Source organism: Kogia breviceps, chromosome 15 (genome assembly GCF_026419965.1).
Source record: "Kogia breviceps isolate mKogBre1 chromosome 15, mKogBre1 haplotype 1, whole genome shotgun sequence".
In the NCBI taxonomy this organism is placed as follows: Eukaryota; Metazoa; Chordata; class Mammalia; order Artiodactyla; family Physeteridae; genus Kogia; species Kogia breviceps.
In genome coordinates this window covers 71,404,983-71,429,121 of record NC_081324.1, presented here as the reverse complement: position 1 = coordinate 71,429,121, position 24,139 = coordinate 71,404,983, and the positions used below count along the sequence as shown (strand labels likewise).

General features: G+C 48.2%; 1 protein-coding gene across 7 annotated transcripts in view; it reads left to right on the top strand.

Moving 5' to 3' along the window:
• The first annotated feature begins 7,662 nt into the window (after window positions 1-7,662).
• SGSM1 (small G protein signaling modulator 1) overlaps window positions 7,663-24,139 on the top strand; it is an 85,476-nt gene continuing 68,999 nt past the window's right edge. For 3 of the 7 annotated variants that reach the window (XM_067014271.1, XM_067014269.1, XM_067014268.1), the window contains exons 1-2: window positions 7,773-7,987; window positions 8,085-8,128. In XM_067014271.1, the coding sequence (XP_066870372.1) occupies window positions 7,969-7,987; window positions 8,085-8,128 (63 nt within the window). In that variant the 5' untranslated portion in view covers window positions 7,773-7,968. Of the gene's footprint in view, window positions 7,988-8,084; window positions 8,129-8,226; window positions 8,273-24,139 lie in introns of those variants that run through there. The other 4 variants (XM_067014266.1, XM_067014265.1, XM_067014270.1 and 1 more) reach the window with 4 other exon arrangements.

Below are 24,139 nucleotides of genomic sequence, written 5' to 3'. Positions count from 1 at the left end.
CTCCATAAACACGATGTCATTTGATTCTTATCTTCACATGTGCACTGAGAGATAGATAGACAAGTAGAATTAACACCTCTCCCATTTTATAGATGAGAAAAATGAGGCTTAGAGGATAAGGAATGATGTTCAGAAGGCAATGCCTGTGGCACAGGAACCAGGACATCCTGGAGCCCTCAGAGACCATCTGGAACACTTTTCTCTCCCACCTTCTCTAGGCCTCACTCATAGGCACACTCCTGAGCCACATACTCTTCGTTCTGCTTCAGTAACAATGTTCACACCAAATAACTTCAGCCCTCTGGCTACAGCTGCTTGGAGCAGATAGGGCCACCTCACCCAGGATAGAGTGAGTTCATTGGCTAGACTAAGCCAATCAGATTTTGAAGTTTGGAGACTAGACATGGGTTTTTTAAAATAAATTTATTTATTTATCTTTGGCTGTGTTGAGTCTTTGTTGCTGAGTATGGGCTTTCTCTAGTTGTGGCGAGCTGGGGCTACTCTTTGTTGTGGTGTGTGGGCTTCTCATTGCAGTGGCTTCTCTTGTTGTGGAGCACAGGCTCTAGGCATGCGAGCTTCAGTAGTTGTGGAATGTGGGCTCAGTAGTTGTGGCTTGTGGGCTCTAGAGCACAGCCTTAGTAGTTGTAGCACAAGGGCTCAGTAGTTGTGGCTCATGGGCTCTAGGGCACAGGCTCAGTAGTTGTGGCACGAGGGCTTAGTAGTTGTGGCTCTTGGGCTCTAGAGCACAGGCTCAGTAGTTGTGGCACATGGGCTTAGTTGCTCCGTGGCATGTGGGATCTTCCTAGACCAGGGCTCGAACCCATGTCCCCTGCATTGGCAGGTGGATTCTTAACCACTGCACCACCAGCGAAGTCCCTAGAGACTATTATTTCTTGAGCATTTTCTGTATGCCAGGAATATAGCACTTGGCATCCATTTCATTCTCACAACAAGCTTGTATTGATCATTATTGCCCCCGTCTTATAAATGAGGAAACTGAAGTTCAGGAAGGTTAAGGGACATGATCAAGGTCACACAGCTGGCAAGTAGCTGAGTTGAAATTCAGTCTTGTGTATGTCTGACCAGAGACTGTGGTCTTAACCAGTATGTGGTGCTGCCTCCCTGAGTGGACCCCAGAGCTTTCTCAGCCACCCCACTTTCGATACCCCAGTATTCAATTTACTGGCCAACATGTAATTCCCCAGATGTATCATACTGCTGTCACCTGTGAACCCTGCATGTGTTATTCCTTCTGCTTTTCATGCCCTGGATCTGTCACCTCCTAACAGCCAGACCTTGGGCTTTGTTACTCCATCTCATTGACCTCAGTTTCCTTGTGTGTAGAATGGGAAACACTGATTGTAACCTTTACCTCGTAAGGACAATATGAGGATCAAGTGATGACTGTGAAACCACTTTATAAACTTCGGCAATACTCCCCCAAACTGTCACAGATTAGTACAATCCTTAGGGAAAATCCCAACACCATTTTTGCAGAAATGAAAAAACTGATCCAGAAATTCATATGGAATATCAAGAGTCCCCAAATAGTCAAAACAATCTTTAAAAAGAACAAACTTGGTAGATTCACACTTCCTTACACAGTTATCAAAACTGAGTTGCTGGAATAAGGATAGTTATATAGATCAACTGAATAAAATTGGGGGCCCAGAAAGGAGACCATACATCTATGATCGATTGGTTTTCAAGAGGCTGCCAAGACCATTCACTGGAGAAACAATAGTTTCTTTTTTTTTTAAATTGGAGTATAGTTGATTTACAATGTTGTGTTACTTTCTGCTGTACAGCACAGTGAATCAGTTATACATATACATCTATCCACTCTTTTTTAGATTCTTTTCCCATATAGGTCATTACATAATATTGAGTACAGTTCCCTGTGCTATACAGTAGGTCTTTATTACTTATGTATTTTATATATAGTAGTGTGTATACATCAAGCCCAATCTCCCAATTTATCCCTCCCCCTGCACTCCCCCCTGCTAACCATAAGATTGTTTTCTACATTTGTAACTCTATTTCTGTTTTGTAAATAAGTTCATTTGTACCATTTTTAAAAATTCCACATATAAGTGATATCATACGATATTTGTCTTCTTTGTCTGACTTACTTCACTCAGTATGACAATCTCTAGGTCCATCCATGTTGCTGCAAATGGCATTATTTCGTTTGTTTTTATGTCTGAGTAATATTCCATTGTATATATGTACCACATCTTCTTTATCCATTATCCTCTGTTGATGGACATTTAGGTTGCTTCCGTGTCCTGGCTATTGTAAATAGTGCTGCAGTGAACACTGGGGTGCGTGTATCTTTTTGAACTATGGTTTTCTCTGGATATATGTTCAGGAGTGGGATTGCTGGATCATATGGTAGCTTTATTTTTAGAAATAATAGTTTCTTGAAAAAAGGGTACTGGGACAACTGGGTATCCACATGCAAATGAAGTTGGACCCTTACCTCACACCATATATAAAACTTAACTCAAAATGTATTGGAGACTTAAATATAAGAGCTGTACCTATAAAACTCTTAGAAGAAAACATAGGGGCAAATAGGTATAACCTTGGTTTTGGATATGGTTTCTTAGATATGGCATCAAAATCACAAGCAACAGGGACTTCCCTGGCTGTCCAGTGGTTAAGACTCCATGCTTCCAATGCAGGGGGCACAGGTTTGATCCCTGGTTGGGGAACTAAGATCCCACATGCCCTGTGGAGCGGACAAAAAATATTTTGTTTTTAATCACAAGCAACAAAAGAAAAAATACATAAATTGGACTTTATAAAAATTTAAAACTTTTTTTGCACTATCTCAATAGGCTGCTATCAAGAAAAAGAAAAGATAGCCCACAGAATGGAAGAAAATATTTGCAAGCCATATATGTAATAAGAGTCTAATATCCAGAATACATAAAGAATTCATACAACTCACCAACAAAAAGACGATTCAATTTAAAATGAGCAAAAGACTAGAATAAAACTTCTCCAAAAAAGTTATACAAATGGCTCACAAGCATATGAAAAGATGTTCAACATCATTAGTCATTAGGGAAATGCAAATCAAAATTACAATCAGATACCACTTCACACCCACTAGGATGACTATAATTTTTAAAAAGGAAAATAAGTTTTGGCAAGGATGTGAAAAAATTGAAATCCTTGTACATTGCTGGTAGGAATACAAAATGGTACAGTCACTATGGAAAAGAATATGGAGGTTCCTCAAAACGTTAAGCATAGACTGACCATGTGACCCATGTCTTAGTCAGTTTGGACAGTTATAACAAAATACCATAGACTAGGTGGCTTATAAACAACAGAAATTTATTTCTCACAGTTCTGAAGACCAGAAAGTCCAAGATCGAGGCACTGACAAATTCAGTGTCTGGTGAGAGCCCACTTCCTGATTCATAGATGGCTATCTCCTTGCTGTGTCTTCACGTGGTGGAAGGGGCCAAAGAGCTCTCTGGGGTCTCTTATAAGGGCACTAATTTCATTCATGAGGGTTCTATCCCCCTGACCTAATCACCTCCAAAAGGTCCTGCCTCCAAATACTGTCACACTGGGGATTAGGTGTCAATATATAAATTTGAGGGGAACATCAACACTCAGGCTATAGCACCCAGCAATTACACTCCAAGTTAAATAAAAATATTTGTCCACATAAAATCTTGTACACTGAAGTATACAGCACTATCCATAGCAGCATTATTCACAACAGCCAAAAGGTGAAAAAAATCCAAATGTCCATCCACTAATGAATGGAGAAACAAAATGTGGTATGTCCATAAAATGGAAATTCTTAAGCCATAAAAAGGAATGAAGTACTGATACATGCTACAACATAGATGAATCTCAAAAATATGGTATGTCAAGGAAGCTGGACACAAGGCTACCTACTGGATCATTTAACTTACATGAAATCTCCAGAACAGGCCAACTGATAGGTACAAAAAGCAGATTAGTGGTTGCCAAAAGTTGGGGGAAGGGGGAAATGTGGAGTGACTGCTTAATGGGTACAGGGCTTCCTTTTGAGATGAAGAAGTGTTCTGGAACTAGAGAGTGGTGATGGCTTCATCACACAGTGAATGTACTAAATGCCACTGAATTGTCCACTTTAAAATGGTTAGAATGGTGAATGTTATGTGACTGTTACCACAGTAAATTTAAAAGGCTTGCTGATGGATAGAATGTGGAATGAGAAGGTAAGAAGGAAATCAAGACTCTCCGGGGCTTTTTTAGGGAGTTATGGACTGGAGGAGCCTTAAGTACTCACTGTGTTACAGTCTCCATCCCATCCATTCTCTCCTTTATCTAGCCATGCTCATTCCCACCCCAGGGGCTTTGCACCTGCTCTTCCATGTGCCTGGAATGATCTAGATCTATATTTAGTGACATAGAGACATGTTCATTTTTAAGTGAAACAGCAGGTAACTTGTTTTTACAAATGTTCATGGAAACAGATGAACACATTACATAGAATAATTTTATCAGCAAGGTGTTTTCAACTGCAATTAAGAGAAGACTGTAGGTCAATGACTTCAAAATAGGGTCATGCCGTTGTGCCAGTAATCAGTGTATTGCTTTTCAACTCCAAATTATTTCTTCCATAGTGAATGGAAGTGTTCAGGGGTCTTTGGCCATAAGCCACAGAAGCTGACTTTGGCTAACTTAAGCAGAAGGCAATAAATTGGAAGAAAAACAGGCATTCCTGGAGTCCAAGGGAGGCTCCTCCATAATAATCAAGACTACATTGATTGTCTTTTATACTCAGCACGATGCTGAGTTTTCTCAGTAGAGGGCGCTAAAGAGACACTGCAGGAGAAACAGGCCTTTCTCACTGGTTCCCGCAGCTGCACCAGTGGTCAGCAGCACAGGTATGAGGCAAAGCCTGGGTAGGGTGGAATTCTCAGACCCTGAGGAGGGCTTTGGGATCTTTCCAAGCTGATCTTAGGTGATGGCGCCCCTAGTGGTGAGCAGTCTAACTTTAGCGGAGAGAGCCAACTCCTGGTTCAGAAACCTGAGCAAATCCAGGTCCCACAGATGCCCATCTTCCTGTTGCTATTAAAGAACGCTTCATCAAGTCCTTCTTTTTGGAAGAAAAGCTCCAGGTTTTCAAGGAGGGACCACCACAGGTCACCTATCCATGCCTGGTGCTTGGCAGAAGGAAAAACATGGGTTTTGAGAAATGGCTCCCCACAGTGGGGCCTGGGCATCCTACTTTTCTAAAGTACCCCAATTATCCTAGGGGCACAGTCAAGGATAGAACCACTGGATCAATCTCTTGAGCCCTGAGGTCAGAATTCTGACTGCTGTTCACTTCGTGTGTTACTTTTTTTTTTTTTTCTTTTGCCAAGAGGCAACTATTTCTCATACTCTGGGCACCTGCACTGGAGATAGTCGGGGTGGGGGGAGTGTGATTGAGACTCTCCTCCCGCAGAAGGAGCAGGCTGTGTGACCCAGGCCAGACCAGTCAGATGCTCCCTCTCTGGAACAGGGCCTTAAATAGATGGAGCTCCTCTCACCTGAGTGGTGGTGCTCTAAAACATAAAGTCTTTGTCAGACGACTATTCCCAAGAGTCTCCTTCTGGCCTTCCAGAGCTGCCTTGGTTTCATCCCATTTCTGAGTCTTCCAGCCTCCCTCGGACTCTGGGAATGCCCATTATCCTTCCAGTCTATTCCCTTTTGCTAAGTTAGCCAAAGTCAGCACCTGTGGCTTATGGTCAAAGGCCCCTGACACTGACAGATGGAAAAGAGGGGACTCTGGATCCGCAGCTGCAGGGAGAGGGCATACTCTGAGCTGTCCTCAGTCCTTCTGAAAGGAAAACTGAATAGTGGGGGGCCCTCTGGGGCAGGATGCAAATCCTCAAGTGGACTTCAAGGCCTTACAGGACCTTGGCTCACCATCGTGCTCCTTGTTTGTGCCACTCCAGCCCCACTGGCCTCTCAGCTTGTCATCAAACTCACCGGGCGCACTCCCACCTCAGGGTCTTTGCACTTGCTCTTCCCTTTGCCTGGAATGCTCTGCCTCCAGAAATCCCCACAGCCTACTCCTTTTCCTTTGCTCAAATGACACCTCTTCAGTGGGGCCTCTCTCAGCTACCCCACTTCAAAATACAAAGCCCACCCATCTGGGCCCTCCCTCTCTGCTTTGTCTACTTTATTTTTCTCCAGAAGCTTCCATCATACTATATCATCTGCTTATTTATTTTATTGTCTATTCCCTAAGCCCCACAAAGTGAGGCATTTTGTCTGTCTTGCTCAATTCAGTATCCCCAGCACAGTAACCTGGCACATAGTAGGTGCTCAATAAATATAGATCTGAGATGCATCCTGGGTGGATGCAGTCAGGAGCTTGGTGGAACAAACCTTGGTCCCAAAGAGCCCATTGCCTGCCCAGCCCTGGAGATCCTGGCTGACAGGTGCCCCTATTGGGGTCCTGCCAGGACCCCACTCTCCCAATGACCTGCATGTGGGGGAGGGAGCCCCTCAAGGCCTGGCATCTCCTGGATGGAGAACCAGTGTGTCTTGGAAGATTCTTAATAATACCACATACCTCAAAGATATGGCGGGTTCAGTTCCAGATCACCACAAAAAAAGCGTGAATAGTGAAATAAAGCAAGTCACACAAATGTTTCAGTTTCCCAGTGCTTATAAAAGTTATGTTTACACTATACTGCAGTCCATTAAGTGTGCAATAGCATTATGTCTAAAAAAATTGGACATACCTTAATTTCAAAATACTTTACTGCTAAAAAATGCTGTCATCCAAGCCTTCATTGAGGAGTCAATCTTTTTGCGGGTGGAGGTGAAATATTTTTGCAGGTGAAATATTGTGAGAATTACCAAAATGTGACAGAGACACAAAGCAAATGAATGCTATCAGGAAAATAGCACCAATATACTTGCTAAATTCAGGGTTGCCACAAACTTTCCATTTGTAAAAAATAAAACAAAACAAACCCCACAATATCTGCAGAGTGCAATAAAGGGTATAAGACACAAGCAATACTTTAGTTGAAAATAGACTGAAATCTATAAGTTGATTGGGAAAATGTGAACACTGACTGGATATTTGTTGTTATTAAGAATTTAGTGTTTATTTTTTAGGTCTGATAATGAGATTGGGGTTTTGTTTTAAACAAAAAGAGTTCTTATATTTCAGAGATACACACTGAAATATTTATAGATGACATGATAATGGTGTCTGGGGTAGGACACAAATGAGGTATAAAAAAGAAAAGATTGGCTGTATATTAATAACTGGGGATGGGTAAATCCGGTTTATTATGCTATTCTCTCTACTTTTATATATGTTTGAAAATGTCCATGGTAAAGTTTTTAAAATGAGAAAAAAAAGCAAAGCAGAATAAAACGAGGTATGCCTGTAATAATAATAATAATAACAACAACAGTAATAGTAGCAGCATAGCTGTCTTTTATGGTTGCTGGCCTTTTTTTCCTAGGTGTGTGCTAAGCGCTTTACATTCAGTACTTCATTTAAGTCTCATATTATTCCCATGAGGTGATCATATTATACCCACTTTAAAGATGAGAAAACCGAAGCTAGTAGAGTGTCGATAGTAGCCCCACCGTCTCCCGCCACTTCCGAGCCTGGCACACAGCAGACATTGAATAAATGATGCTGTCCTTCCCGGCCCCATAGAAGGCGGGTGGGCATGGGGAGGGGCGGGCCCTCGGGAGGGAGGTCCAGGCGCGGGATGCGCGGGGGTGAGCGTGTGTGTCGGGCCGCGCGGAGCCTCAGCTAGGACCTGGGCGACCCAGCGTGGCTCTCCGGAGGGTGGGGCAGCCGCGGCCGGGCCTGACGTCTGGCGCCTTGACCGTCACTCGGCTCTCGCCCCGCCCCGCTGCGGCCGCAGCAGCTGGGAGAAGCCCCTAAGAGCCGCCGCCGCCGGCCGCACTCGGATCGCAGCGCGCGCAGCCATGGCTTCGGGGCTGGCGGGTAAGGGGACGCGGGGCGCGGGGGCGGCGGGAGGGCAGCCCCGAGCCGCGGCCCCCAGCCCTCGGCTGAGCGACAGTTCTTCCGTGTCACCCCACAGAGGCGGAGACCCGGCAGAGGTTGCTGCGCACCGTCAAGAAGGAGGTAAGTGCCGGGCGGGGGCGGGGGGCGCGACCCCCAGGGCAGGGAGCCACCGCAGCCAGCCCGGAAAGCGTCTGCAAAGGAGCGGTGGCCTCCTGGGGTGTGGAGCTGCTCTGCGTGGGTGCTGACCCCACGGGGCTAGAAGCGGTGAGCTTGGGGGTGGGATTATTGGCGGGGGACCTGGGTGTTTTTGTGCAGTGTGCAGGGGCGACTGCTGCGTGAGGGCCCTGCAGGTGGCGGCACACTTGGATGTGTCTGAGTAGGACCCCCTCTTATGGAAGAGCAGGTTGGTGGGTCTCGCCAAGGTGAGAAAAGCACCTGGGGGGGCTGACAGGGCTTGTTGTCGGGGGCGGGCCGGATGGGGCTGCAGCAGGAGCACCAGACTTCGGGAAAGGGGAGAACGTCACTACGGGGAAATAAAGCCCCCCACCTACCCCCTCCCCGAAATTCACAGTCCTTGGAGCCACCCCCAGGAGCCAGGGGACTCCCTCCCTGAGAGTCCCAGGTCAGTGGGTTACTCCATTTGAGGCATGTGCGCATGCTCCCCTGGCAGGCAGAGCCCCCTGACCCCCACCCTCGAACGAGGGTGAGAATTAGTCAGGGTTCAGCTGCCCCTCAGCCCCTTCACTCTCCCTGGGGTTAGACGGGAGCCCAGTCTAGCCTTAGAGTTAATAGTTCATGAGTTCTCCGAGAGTGGGAGAATCTATAGCGATGGGTGCCTGGGGAAGCATTTAGATACCTGGACTGCGTGTGTTTTTGTGTGTGTGTACATGCATGCACATGTCTGTGTGGGTGAAGACATGTAGCTGTGAGTATGTGTATCTGAGAACAGGTGTGCATCTGCCTGGTGATATCTAAGTGTATCTCTATGTGTACATGCATCCGTGTGTCTGTGTGTTTATCTGTTTTTGTGATTATGATGTGTATCTGTGTGATGTGGGAATCTCAGTGAATGAGTGAGGTTGTGACTGTGTGTATGCATGTGACATGGGATGCATGAGTCTGTGTGTGAATGAGTGAGCTGTAACCATGTGTGTATGAGTGAGGCTGTGACCATGTGTGTGTCTGTGTGTGTGCATTGCCCTCCTCATGTCACTCCGCATCCCTCCACGTGGGACCCCATTGCTGCTGAGCCTGCCTCACATCTGCATCCTGAGTGCTCAGCCCTAGACCAGGAATGGTCGCAGACCTTGGGGGCTGACCTGATCCTGTGCCTCTCTGTATGTTGAGGGTGTCAGTATCTGGTAACAGTGCTGTCCACCAAGAAGCCCCTCCCCGCACAGTGGCAGATACCACCAAGGGCAGCCTGGAGGCTGGAACCTGTTGCTGCCCCTCCCTGCTTGGAGAGAGTGGGCATGTGTCTGTGTGTGGCATGTCCCATTGTTGCTAAAAGAATCAGCTCCAGGCTGACTGCACATTCTAGCGTTTCTGAATAAGGAGACATACAGGCTACATGGAATCCCTCAGAAAGGCCCAGAACTTTTCAGCTCAGGCCTCTTAGAGACCCCTGTGGGGACCTGAAGAAAGCTCTGTCTAGACCCTCTTTCCATCAAACCCTACATATTCTGATTGTTTTGGGGGAAAGTGTGTATAGACCTCCCCCCCAAAACCCTCCAGGTTAAAAACCTACAATTTTTTTGTTCATTGTTTAATTAAACCTAGGTGTAATATGTGCTCCCCAGGTGTTTTCTCCTGGAGTGGCTGTGTTTTTAAGGAAATGCTTGACTGGTTCAACGAGAGGTTGGGGGAGGGGACCTACAGGCAGAAGAGCTTGTGAACATCTTGGAGGGAGTGCTTCCTGGCTCTGGGCAGGCCTCCAGCTGGGGCTCTGAACCCAGCTCCGCTACCAGCTCCCCCGATGCCCTGGACGAGTTCCTTCCCCTCTCAGGGACTCAGTTTCCATATCTGGAGGAGGAAGCATTGGTTCAGTGTCCCTGGAGGTCCCATCCATATCAGTCTAGTTTGGGTTATTGGCCAGGCTGTGGGGGACTTTCCTCCTGGCGGCCAGCAGTCTGGGGCTGCATTCTCTCTCCTGGGAGCAGCTGTGTTTGGAGCTTGGGATGAGCTTTCTGCCTGGCTCGAGGCTGAGGCCATCTCCTGGTCAGAGGGACCTCTTGGCATCCTGCCTGATGCCTGGGTGGCGGCCGGGGGGTCGGGATGCAGAGGCAGAACCTTGCAAGTTTCGGCAAAGGACCTCTAGTGCCCATTGACCCCAATCTGCAATCAGAAGGCAAGACTTATAGTTGCAAGTTGATGGCTGTTTCTAAATTTTGCATTTCGTGGGCCACATCGTTTTAGTAATTAGTGCTTCCACTTACTGGGGTTTACTCTGTGCCATATCCTGTGTGCACAGTAATTTTATGAAGTGAGTGAGGTTGTTCCCATTTTCAGACAAGGAAACTGAGGCTCAGAGAGGAGGAGTGAATTCCTCAAGAGCACACAGCCCATAAGGGACTTATCCCCCAGGCCTGTCTGTTGTCAGAGCCAGGCTTTCTTACCCCCTAAATCACAAACATGCCCATCCACAACTACACATTGCCATAATCTCAGCATGTGTGGGTGGTATAATTTCCATTGTACAGATGAGAAAACTGGCCCAGAGAGAGTAAGCGATGTTTCAAGGGCACAAAACCAGTGAAGGGGAACAGTCTTCTGTCTGTGAGCCCCCTGTTCAGCATGGGTGCCCCCAAGGGCATGGTGACAAATCCATGCCCCCCAAAGCAGATCTCCTCTCTCTTTTCCTTCCTCTGCCTACCTCTTTGGAGAGCATCTCCAATGGAATGGTGAAGGGGAGCTCTTTGCTTAGAAAACTGGGAATTGATTGAGGTCTTCCTTCTCTCCACCCTCTGGGTTCAGAGCCACATCCCTGTCTGTCACAGCCTCGCCCAGAGGCCCCTCCCATCCTTCTTTCTGGAAGGGGTGGCTTAACAGTCAGTTTCTGTAGATAAGCCAGGCAGGTCTGCAAACTTTGTCTGAGCCACTGAAGCTACAAAGGCTAGTAGAGCCTGTGGGGCTGGAAGTTCCATCTAGTGCTGACTCAGCTGGGCTCTGTGGATCCCACAGTGAACAAGATCGGCCCTGCCCTCTGGTGGCTGACATTCCAATACGGTCGACAGACCCTGACAGACATCCGAATGTAATTAAAAGGATGACTGCAGGCTGTGCACTGAGGTCTGAAGTAGAAGCATTTGGCATCACAAGAACATATAACTGCATGCAGGTGGCTCAGGAGGGCTTCCCGGAGGAAGTGATGTTTAAGAAGATGTGTGAAGGATAAGTAGGCCTTTTAGGTGAAGGTATGAGGTAGCAAGAGACAGGAAAACCATTTCTGGCAGAGGGAACTGCACATGCAAAGACTTTGTGGCTGGAGGGAGCACTACAGACAAGGAACGGAAGGACTAGGAAGTGGCTGGAGTGCAGAGAGATAGGAGAATGGTGCCACATGCAGAGGGGGCAGAGCATGTGGTCCTAGCCCAAAAGCAAGAGGAAAGGAGTGGGGAGGACATGGAGAATACGCAAAGAAGAGGGTGGAGCCGAAACTCATTGCTTATCAATTGTACAACTTGGACAGGCATGTGTCTTTACCTTCACACGTATCTGGGTTTCAGTTTATTCATAATGGGGGTGAAAATTACTCACCTATCAGGATAAACCATGTGAAAACACCCACCACGTTAGTCTGAGCTTCTCCAGGACAGGAATCTTTTTTTTTTTTCTGTCTCCCCAATGCCACCCAGGGAAGGCTGGGGACAGCGTGGCCTCAGCATAATTTCCTCCAGTTAAATCCAGCCAACTCTATCCTGGCTCCTTCCTGGCTCGATTAGCCCTCCCCTCCTTTTCCCTCCCCGCCTCCACCCCTTAATTTTGTTTTGGTTCCCAGAGCCTCAGGGACTGGCTTCCCGTTGCCATGACGACTGCCACTAAAGGAGCCAGCCACGTGACACGAGTTGATAAAGGAAGCAGAGTGACTAACTGCCTTGTTTTCCTGCCTCTGGGCTGGGCCTGGGAGGCCTCTTAATTGGAGGGGAGAAGGCAGGGGCTTGTGGGCCGGAGGAGAGACCCTGGGAAAGAGGCAGGGGGATGAGGTGGGTGCTAGAGAGGAAGCTACGTTTAGCTCTGCACACTGGAGCTGGTGTGAGGGCTGTCCTGGGGAGCCATCATCACAGTGGCTGAGCTGGGCTTGTCTGGGGACTCAGCCTCCCAGCTCCTGAGTGGGGGATCGTGAGAGGGGAGTTGGGTGGGACGTGTTGAGAACGTTGGAGGAAATCAAGAGGGAAACAACTGATGTTAGTACTAGGACCCTGTGGTGGTGTCAGTCTAACCCGGTGGCTCTTAGTGAAGGAGGGGGCACAATTTTGCCACCCAGGTAGGATTGCCAGGTAACATTACAGGTCACACAGTTAAATTTGAATTTCAGATAAACAACAAACAATTTTTTAGAATAAGTATGTATTGCTAAATCTGGTAACCCTACCCCAGGGGACATTTGGCAACATCTGGAGACATTTTTGGTTGTCATAGCTGGGGGTGCTACTGGCATCTAGTGGGAAGAGACCAGGGATGCTGCTCAACATCCTACAAAGCACGGGACAGCCCCCATCACAAGGAAGTATCCAGCTCAGAACAGCACTAGTTTGCTGATTGGTCCCCACATGCCACCTCCTTTACTCTGAAAGACAGCCCTAAGAGGGAGAATAACCATCTCCTTCACTTTATAGAAGAGGACCTGGGGGCACAGAGACGGTAAGCAGCTCGCTCTAAGGTTGCACAGCCAGCCTGTGGAGAAACCAGGATTTAAATCCCACATTGTCAGGATCTGAAGGGTGGCCTAGTGGCCCCAGATTCACAGAGAGCAGAGGTAGGGAGCTACAAGGTACAGCAGGGTCCCCGGAAGCCGACTTGGGGGTCAGATGTGTGTAGGGGAAGGAGATGAGTCAGGAAAGGTCCATTAGCCCCAGCTTGTGCAGGGCTGTGGATGCCAGGCGGCAGCCTTTGCTCCATCAGATAGTGGGGAGCTCTAGAAGATTTATGCACAGGGGAGGTCTTGCTTGGAGTTGTACTTCAGGAAGTTTCATTTGGCAGCAGGGACCAGGACAGACCCTTTCTGCCAGCTCTTAGAAGAAAACTTCCTCTCTTCTTTCCTTCTTTCCACAAATATTTATTGAGCGTCTACTAGGTGCCAGGCACCGTTGTAGGAACTGCAGATTGAGAAGTGAACAAAGCAACATCCCTGCTCACGTGCTCTCGTGAAGCTTACAGTCTAGTTGGGGGCCAGATGGATAACACAATAAATATAGCGACAAGAGCTATGAGGAAAATAAAGCACGAAAGGTGGTGGAGAGTGGTGAGAAGCGCGCTCCAGAGGGGGCACTCTGGGATGGCCTTTCTGACAGGGTGACATTGTCTGCTTGGCAGACATCTGTGGGAAAGGTATTCCTGACAGAGGGAACAGCATATACAAAGCCCTTGAGTGGGGAACAGTGAACAGCGAGGAGGCCAGCGGGGCTGGAGCAAAGGGAAAAAGAATGGAGGAGGAGGAGATGAGGTCAGAGAACGAGCAGGAGGCCCATTGTGCAAGGCCTGTGGCCCTCGGAAGCTTTGGCTTTTACTCTGAGTGAGATGGGAGCCGTGGGGGGATTTTGAGCAGGGGGGGAGTGTGAGTTCACCTATGTGTGGCTGCAGGCGGGCAATACATGGAGGGGACAAATGAGGATACAAAGTCATCAGGCAAGAGAGGAAACTTCTATCTAGTTCTTTCCGAGCTTTCCATTCTTGGGCTGGAAATCACAGCCCCACACTCCTCTGCTGGGCCAAGTGGAGGTTCCAAAAACGCTTGCTGATCGAATGAACAAAAGCAGGAATACTGGGTGGGATATTTTGGGGCTCTCTGGTGCTTGCAGGGTTGACTCAAATCAGTTGGTGTGTGTCGTGTTTTCGAGCTTAAAACGGCAGAAGTTCTCATGAATAATGCAACTATATCCGCACATAGTCTGGTTTGATGCTTTTTTTGTATCTCCGGCAACGCGGCTTCTGGGAGCTTTGGATAGTGGTGGGCTTATGTTCGATGTGACGGGGGTGGCAGGAGAGACTCTGGCTTTTCCTGCTTAGCTATGTCTCCCGTGAAGTCTGGCTGGGTCCCCACTGCAGTAACCTCCTGAGGGGCTCTGCGAGAGGGTGGCAGCTTTTGCTGCTGGTTGGCAGGTGGGACAGTGCATTTCTGTCACCCAGTTGGGCCCACAGTTGTTGGCTGCAGACCCCAGGATGGGAGGTGAGGACGCCTGAGTCCTTGTCCCAACTCTGCCCCTGACAACCTGTGGCCTCCTAGCGGGTCCCTTCTCCCTGTCTCGTTCTCGTGCTTTCTAAGTGGACAAGGTCAGACAGCTCAGGGATTCTAAGAACATTGAGCCATCTAATTTGACCGGCATCTCTTTCCAAGAGCCAAGTCTCTCCTGTGTTTTCTCTACTCTGAATCTGCCAGGTCTGTATTTAAGACTTATTATACTCAGTAGCTGATAAGACTTTTGGGGAGCCTTCACTCAAGGAAAACAAGGGCTCGACTAAAGCCATTCTAATGGGATCAAGTTTTTTTAAACAGCATTTACTGAGCATTTTATATGAATGACTTCATTTAAGTATCTCAGTGCCCTGTGAAGTGGATAAAACGTTCTCCCTAATAGAGAAGGATACTGAGGCACAGAGATGGCAAGTAACACCCCTGCAGTCGTGGAGACTGTAAGTGGTACAGCTCGGGGGTCTGGCTCCAGGACCCTGCTTTGCACTCTGGAGCCCAAACCAATGTGGTTATAAGCTATGACGAGAGTGTGGAGTTAGGGACAAGGCCAAGCTTTGGAACCAGGCAACCCTGAGTTCAGGTTGCAGCCCTGCCATTTAGGAGCTGTGGGAATCTCTCTGGTTTGAGTTTCCTTGTGTACCAGGTGGCCAGGGCATCATCTACCACTCGTTTATGCTATCACACGGGGGTTTGACAGTATTTGTGGAGGGACCAGGCACAGTGCTTGGCTCACCCAGTTAAGAGTGAGATGGAACTCGTTTGCAGAAGGACATTTTGCTGCCCTTTCTGGTCACGTTGAACTTGCAGATGCCCTCAGCATGGGATCTTGCTCTCCTTGGGTAAGCCTTGGGCTGTGGGGTGCTAGGGCCACAGGAGCAGTGCTGTAACCTAGGAAGGGGAACCAGCGGGACTGAGCCCTTGAGTAGGAGTCTGCAAGGCTGAGTCTTGACTGATGGCATTGCCATCCTCGGGTGGGCAGCTGGAGGTTCCCTCTGTGTCTGACTGCTCATCGGCCCCCATGGAGGTACTCCCTCAGCCTCAGGAGGTCAGAAACCCTCGTGAGCCTGCCGGCCCTGCCGCTTAGCTGCTGTGAGCCCCCGGGGGAGGCAGCTAGGAGGGCTGAACTCCAATGGGGGGCAGTGTATTTTTCTCTCTTTTAGTAGTACAAGAACATAGGAGATGAATAGTTTTTTTGTGCTTTTTCTTTACAAAATCTTGAAGGAACTCAGATTCTGGGCATTTGTAAAGGACAGTAACGGGTCCTATTGCAGTAGACCCCATACAAAAATCGGATAACTGAAGCCCCAAGAGATCAAGGGACTTGGCGATACTTGGGGCATTGAATGAATTCTCATTCTCCTCTAATTATTGTTGTTTAGTGAATTATGTTGGAATAGAAAGTTAGAATTAGAGCAGTTATCGTTTCTTTTTTCTTTTTCTTTTTTTTTAAGAAATAAAGACATTTTTACTACTACTTTATTAAATGCTACTCTAAGTGCTTTACTCTGTCTCATTTAATCCAGAAAGCAATCTTTCTATAGAGTAGGTACCGATAGCAACTCCTCTTTACTGAAGAGGAAATTGAAGCTCATAGAGGTTAAGAATCCAGACTAAGTAAGGTCACACAGCTGCAAAGCAGCAGAGCAGGGTATTTTAGCCAGCCCCATCCAATTCAAGTTGGATAATAACTTGCTAAAAAAAACTAGTTAAAACAATAAATAAATATATAAATATAAAGCAGAAAGGGAAAGAGAGGCTAAGAAATGGATCTCTTGGTTCAAGCGTTTGGGAAGTTTGTAGTGATCCAGCTTTATGTACAGCTGTATCCAGGGGTTCCAGTGATGTTATCAGGACCATCTCTCTCCATCTGTCTGTGCTGCTTTTGTCTGTGTAAGCTTTATGCTTTCTCTCTATGGGGAGGTAGAGGGTTGCCCAGCCACTCTCAGGAAACAATATGCCAGCTTGACATCAAGACAAACAGAGCTTCTCCTTCCCCATGGTTCTAGCAGAAGTCTTAGAATTAGATCTCATCCGACCAGCCTGAGTCATGTGCTCCTTTTGCTCCAATGGCTGTGGCATGGGTTGCTCTGATTGGTCAAGCCTGGAGGGGTGAAGTGTGGAGTCAGCCCTGTGAGAGTAAAGGAAGGGACCCAGAGGAGAGTCAAGGTGAAATGACCAGACAGGGAGATGGTAACTAGGCCAACAAACCACAGACATCCACCTTCACAGCCTGAGGGTCCTGCATTTGGAGCTCAGCCCCTAACAGTAGAGGTGGCCACTCTGATGCTCCGTGCCTGGCTGTGATCCCAAGTGCTGCCTGGGGACCTGCTGTGCGCAGGTGTCTGCTGGATCAGAGATTTTTACCCTGGGGTGTGCAGAACCCTGAAATTGTACAAACACTTTGTACTTGCTGTATGGAGAGGGTATCCTCCGTTATCCTCAGGACCTGTAAGGGATCCACAACCCAAGCACCCTAATACAGTTGGTGTCCTTTAATATGGTTGTAAATAAACCTTTCACAGAGTTAAAAAGAAACCCAAAACATCCTGAAAGATGCTGGGATACAAAGATGAATACAGAACAGTTCCCCGACCTCCATGTACTCAGAAGTGGAATGGTGTCTCCTAATTTCTAACCCAGTGAGTCCTCTAATAATAATATCAATCTCTAATAATAATCATAATGAGCATTTATTGGGCACCTACTATATTCCAGACCTGCACTGTCCAGTGTGGGCTACGAGTCACGTGTGCCTATTTACATTTAAATCAAGTAAAATTACATTTAAAATACTGTTCCTCGGTGACACTAGGCATGTTTCAAGTGCTCAATAGCCCCACGTGGCTAGTGATACCATATTGGACAATACAGGGATAGAGCATGTCCAGAAAGTTCTATCATGTTCTAGAAGTTGTGCTAAGTGCTTTATATCCATTAACATATTTGATCTTAAAACAATCCTTAATAAATAGGACCTACCCCTACCTAAGAGGTAGGGGTAGGTCCTATTTATTATCCCATTTTACAGATGAGTAAACTGAAGCACAGAGCAAGTGAAGTGACTTGCCCAAGGTCAGAGAGCCCGTAAGAACCAGGATTCTAACCCAGCCCTTAAACACACTGTCTCACTGCTTTTCCTCTTAAGGTTGGCTGGAGGTGGTTAGTCCATTTTCTGGTCCATCCCGAGTGTGAACCATCTGGGAATTCCATTTCTTTCTTTCCTGCAGCCGCCCAGACCCCCAAATTTTGGGCAGCCTTCCAGAGAATCTCGGCACCCTCTGGAGTCCGTGTGCGCCTTCCTCATCCTTGAGGCCCATGGGTCTGCGGAAATGGGACATGTTGCCAGGGGAGCTGCCACACGCAGTAGGCAGAGCACCTGGGAGAAAGCTGGCGGGTGTCCATGGTGTGGGCTGAGAATGTGGTCTGTGAAACACGCGAGCCCCTTTTCCTGGGGATGGGGGGCAGCCAGGGGATGGTCTTCAAGGCTTCTCCATGTCCATCAGTGGCTGGGTGTGGGAGTGTTGGCCGGAGGGACCTTTTGGCCAAGGTGTCCCCAGGTGAATGCTCTTAGAATCAGGCACTTGTTGAGGGGTCTGGGGCACCTGTGCAGGGTGGTGATGACAGACCTGTTGGTGGGAACCCCATTCTCAGCCCCAGAACGCCTCTCTTTCCAGGCCTGGCTGGCTGACCAGTCTTTCTACTCTTTGGAAACAATGCCTGGTGCCTATTTATAGCACGCCAGTAAACTATTAACTGGGGCCAGACCGGCAGTAGCCCCGGGGAGAGGCATTTGCTTCTCCTGCCTCCTGCAAGCCCCGTAGCGCCCCGTAGCCACCTTTAGCGCGTTTAAGAGTGAGGAACCAGAGGGAGGGCTCTTCTAATCCTCTGAAGATCCACATAACACCACTTCATCATTTATTTATTTATCCGCTCATTCCCGTCACACGGATGGGACTGCAGAAGGACACCCCTGTGGCTTTGCCTTCCTTACCTGCGTGGATGTGGTGGTCAGGATGGAAGGATGTGGGCAGGAGGGTGGGGCAGATCAGTCCTGGAACTGCAGGCGAGAGGGTCCCAAAAAGGAAGCTTGGATCCATTCCCGGTGGTTGCTGAGGTCCTAGTGCTAGACACCTTCAGCCCCCTGCAGACCACAGAGGCTGAAGGCGTGGAGGAGTCTCTTTGGAAGGAGACTCTTACTTAGCTTGTTTGCCCAAAAGCTGGGACCCCGGCCAACATCTTCCATGAGTGTCAGAGTAAGGTAAAGACATTTTTTTAAAAAACAGACTTTATTTTTTTAGAGCAGTTTAGGTTCACAGTAAAAATTAAATGAAAAGTACAGAGATTTCCCTTACATTCCCCATGCCACACATGCACAGCCTTCCTCACTGTGGACCCCCCACCAGAATGCAACATTTGTTACAATGGGGGAACCTACATTGACACATTATCACCACAAGTTCATAGCTACACTAGGATTCAGTCTTGGTGATGTGCATGCTATGGGTCTGGACAAATGCATAAGGATGTGTATCCACCATTATAGCATCACAGAACCGTTTCACTGCCCTAAAATCCTCTGTGCTCTACCTTTTCATCCTTCTCTCCCCCCAACCCCTGGCAACCACCGATCTTTTTACTGTCTCCATAGTTTTGCTTTTTCCAGAATGTCGTACAGTTGGAGTCATACAGTATGTTGCCTTTTCAGAGTGGCTTCTTTCATTTACTAATAAGCATTTCAGCTTGGACATTCTTTTCATTACTATGATTTTCCTTCGGGAACCTATGTGTGGCAGAGAGAGGGAGTTAGGAGGTGCCTGGCGAGCTGGGAGAGATGAGTGATGAAAGATGATGGCTGGGGCGGAGGTGGAGCTGTCAGGCGCTGCTGGACCCTGACTGTGACTGTGACATTGGGCTTCACTGGGCTGAGGGAGCCGGTACGTTGGCCACCTGGCTGCTAGCGTCCCCACCGTGACTTGGGACTCCGGAGCAGGAGACCTTGATTCAGATCGCAGCCTCTTCACAGGCCAGATGATCTTTGTCTCTCCCAGGTCTGCTGCTTCATTGGAAAAATGAGAATAGTAGCAATGATACCTATATTATTGTGAATCTTTGGGCTCACATATGTAAAGCTCCTACCCAGCTTGTGGGAGGCATCCGTAGGTGTCTGTTGAATGAATGAATGAACCTACTGTGTGCCAGGGTCGGTGCAGAGCAGGTAGTCATGGGTTTGAATCCCTGCCCTGCCATTTGAAAACCTTGTGCTCTTGGAAAGTCATTTAATCTCACTGAGACTCAGTTTCCTCGTTTGTAAAACGAGTAGGCTAATTGTGTCCATTTCTCCAAATTACCACAAGGATTGGATGAGATAAACCCCCTAAACACAGTGCCAGGCACACAGTGAGCACTTTATAAATAAATGCCGGTTGTTCTTACATAAAACAAATGCATAAAGCACCTACTATGTGGCTGCTATTGTGTTTAATGTTTTATATTGAGTTGTCTGAGGTGTTTATATATATTTTGGATATCAACCCCTTATTGGTCATATCATTTGCATATGTTTTCTCCCATTCCGTGGGTTGTCTTTTTGTTTTGTCGATGGTTTCTCTTGCTGTGCAAAAGCTTTTAAGTTTAATTAGGTCACATTTGTTTATTTTTGCTTTCATTTCTTTTGCCTTCAGAGACAGATCCAAGAGATATTGCTACAAAATGTATTATCTTATGCCTGTGAGGCAATACTAATATTTAACACAAATACTAATATAACACTAATATGAATAGCACCCATTTTATGGATGGGAATGCTGAGGCTCAGAGAAGGGACATGATTTGCCTGAGATCATGCATGCATGAGCTGGGATATGAATTCTGGAAGTTTGATTCTAGAGTCCAGTGCTCATGGCTGTGCAGTGGGTGTTACTCTAGGAGCTGGGAAAGGAAGGGGGCATCACATCAACTCGAGGGGGTCTCAGGAGGGAGTAAGAAGGTCACATTATCTGATTCTGGAGCACTGGGTGGTTTTTCCAGAGCTGGAGGTGGAGGTAAGAGTGGGTGGGGATGTCAGGTGGAGGGGACTGCAGAAGCGAATATCAGGTGGTGGGAGTCACGTGGATCACACAGAAGGAATGCACGTGTGACTGGGAAGGGACAGGATTTGGCAGAAAAGGCTGGTGGAGCCACACCATGGGAATAGTTACAGCTTGCCAGGCGGTCCCATCCAGCCCCCACATCTGTGTCTGTGCTTTGGAGCTTCCCAAAATATTCCTTCCCCCCACCCCCCACCCCACCCATCAGCCTCAGCCCTATTCCAGCCCCTCCCAACTCTCACCTCCTGTGTGCCTCACCCATATCAAATTAAAAAATACAGAGCCGCCAGCTATTTCCAGGTAGTGCTTTTCCCTGTCACACTGTCGGTACATCTGTCCTTTCCTTTGAGCTCCAGGGCACCTCTGTAAGGGCAGTAGCAGGAGGAAGTTTTCTCCCTATGCTTTAGAGTTGGCGAATCCGAAGCCCAGAGGGTTCATTTCTACTTGTACTTCAGATCTTGAGCATCACCTCCTTCAGGAAGCCCTCCCTGACCTCCCCACCCACCCAGTTTCCTTGTTATTTGTTCTCATAGAACCAAGTTCTTTCACTGCAGAGAACTGGTCTCGCTTCATCATTATCTACCTGTTGGTGTGATTGAGTTAATGTCTTTCCACCTTGCTGGCCTGTGACCTCCATGAGGACAGGGACTCTATCTGCTTGCCACCTAATGCCATACACACAGGAGGCGCTCTGTGAATGTTGACTGACTGAGCAGTCAGTTTTGATAGTTTTGGTTCATGTGATACGTTATGGGAAGGCAGGTGTTAGCGGAACGTAGAAGAGGCACGCTTATCCCCTCTTGGGGTATGGAAAGTCCAGGAAGGCTCCCAGGAGGAGGGGACCCCTGGGCTGAAGCCTGAGTTGCAGTTAGCAGCTGGAGCATGCATGGAGGAGCATCTGGCAGAAGGCACCACGTAGGCAAAGGCATGGAGGTGAGCCCATTGTGTTGCCTTTGGGGACCTGCGTCCTGAGGCAGGGCTGGAAATACTGACCTCTTAAGGTATCTGCATCTTGTTCTCAGCATCCGGGGTGCCTGCAGAGTGGCCCAGCCTATCCACCTCTCACCCCCCTCACCCCAGTCATTGTCGAGGGGGCCTTTGAGCCACCCCCCTTTTCTCCCCACTTTCCCCACATGCTGAGAGTTTTGTTTTTTGTTTATTTTTGGCTGCATTGGGTCTTCGTTGCTGCACGCGGGCTTTCTCTAGGTCCGGCGAGCGGGGGCTACTCTTTGTTGTGGTGCACGTGCTTCTCATTGTGGTGGCTTCTCTTGTTGCGAAGCACGGGCTCTAGGCGCGCGGGCTTCAGTAGTTGTGGTGCGCGGGCTCAGTAGTTGTGGCTCACAGGCTCTAGAGCACAGCCTCAGTAGTTGTGGTGCACCGGCTTAGTTGCTCTGCGGCCTGTGGGATCTTCCCAGACCAGGACTCAAACATTGGCAGGCGGATTCTCAACCACTGCGCCACCAGAAAAGTGTCTGAGAGTTATTTTTAAAACCACTTCGAAGGCCCTCTAGGCATCCTAATCTAATGGTCCTCTCCACCGTGAGTTTCTTGTAGACGTAAGAGTCAGGTGCCTAGGGGCCTCCATCTCAGAAGCTCTTGCTACCTAAGCATTATCACCCACCTGCGCCACCAGGCATCTACCACCTGAGACCCCAGCTGGCATATGGATGCTCTAAGGCCTCCACCGAGCAGGTGGCAGCTCTGGTGATGTTTATTTAGGCCTCCTATGTGCCACAGGCACTGTGCTGGGTGCTTTAAACCAGGGGTCAACATGGCCCAAATGTAGCCTGTTTGTGTGCTGCCCTTGAGCCAAGAGTGCTTTTTACGTTACAAAGGGTTGTAAAAGCAAAAGAGACTCTGTGATGTAGACTGTAGGTGGCCTAAAAAAGAGGTTTGCCAGATTTAGCAAATGAAAATTCAGGAAGCCCAATTAAATTTGACTTTCAGGGAAACAGTAATGTTTTAGCAAAAGTATTTACCATTCGCTATTTGGAACATACTTATACTATATATATGTATGTATTTCTTATTTATCTGAAATTTAGATTTTACTGGGCATCCTGTATTTTATATGGCACCGCTATCCTAAAGCCTGAAGTATTTGCTGTCTGACTTATTACAGAAGAAGTTTGCTGACCCCAGCCTTACACACATAGCAGACGAGGTCAGGCGTCAAAGGGGCTTAGGACGCTGCCTGGAACCGAGCTCCATAAGCATCGGCTACTGGTATTCATGTTTTAGATATAATCAGAGTGATCACCAAATATATATTGAACTGCTTGTCCGAGGGGCTCAAGGTTTACTTGGGACAGATGGACACTAAACGAATAAATCCACAGACGTGTAGTGATGATCAGGCTGTGATAAGTTCTAGGGTGCCATGCAAGAGACTGTTTTAGACAGGGCAGTTCTGAGCACTGTGCCTGTTTTCTCTATGGAATCCTCACATAGCAGCCCTGTGAGGTGGTGCAAACATCATCCCCATTTCACAGATGAGGAAACCGAGGCCCGAGGTTCCCCAGCTAACAGCAGAGCTGGAGTTTGACCTGGGCGTGGTGGCTCCCAAGCCCATGTTCTTACTCACATCACTAAGATGCCTCCCTTTATATGGTGCCAGCTGTGTGGTGGGTCTCGTTTGAGGTCCCCTGCCTGTATTTTCCATAATCCTTATGACAGCCCTGCATACTGGGCCATGTGATGCCCATCCGGGGCTTAGAGGAGGGAACACAGCACAGTGTGGAGAGTCAGGGAGGAGGAGCAAGTTGATTTGGAGCCTCCTGGCAGAGTTCCAGGTGGGCAACATGAGGGTACCTGGGTGTGGACAGGTGGCAGGTGTGAGGAGGAGAGACACAGGGCAAACCAGGGAGCCACCAGGAGCCCTCCTTCCGGCTTTGCAGATTGGCCCGGATTTCCCTGTCTCTCTCCTGAGATTAATTCTCCTTTTATGCTGTTTAAATATTTGCAGGTAGAGGGAGGGAGAGATGGTGGGGGCAGGGCATGTTTCTGAATGGTTGCTGGTTGGGGCCAGCGGTTGGGTGGGGTAGGTGCTTTGAGGCCTGATGTGGAGGCACGGCTGGGCCACAGCCAGAGGAAGTTGGGGTTGGTTAATAGAGCTGAAAGGGCCCGGGCCACAGCCAGAGGAAGTTGGGGTTGGTTAATAGAGCTGAAAGGGCCCCTTAGCAATTGGCCATTCACCTAACTAACCCTCATGAAAATCCACCGCAGGAAGAAAATCCACGCAGTGAACCTGACCGTCACTATCATCTCAAGAGTCATTACTGTTTGTAGCATCCCTACTATGTGCCAGGTACAGGCTCCACAATCTCATTCAAGCCTCACATTACCCCTGTGAGGTAGGGGTGCTAAGACCATCCACCCCATTTTACAGATGGGGAAGCTTGTCTAGCATCATGTGGGCAGTGAGTGGCCAAGGATTGGACCCCAGGTCAGTGACTCCACCTCTCTCAACTGCCTCCTCACATCCTGTCCTTAGAGCTGAGAAGCTGGTTCCAAAAAGAGTGAGCTCCCCATCGTTGGAGAAATGCAAGCAGTTGTTGGAGGACTCCTTAGAATGGAGCTGGAGAGGGATCACAGTTTCCCGACCACTGTGACCTTTGAGGTCCCCCTGCCTCTGAA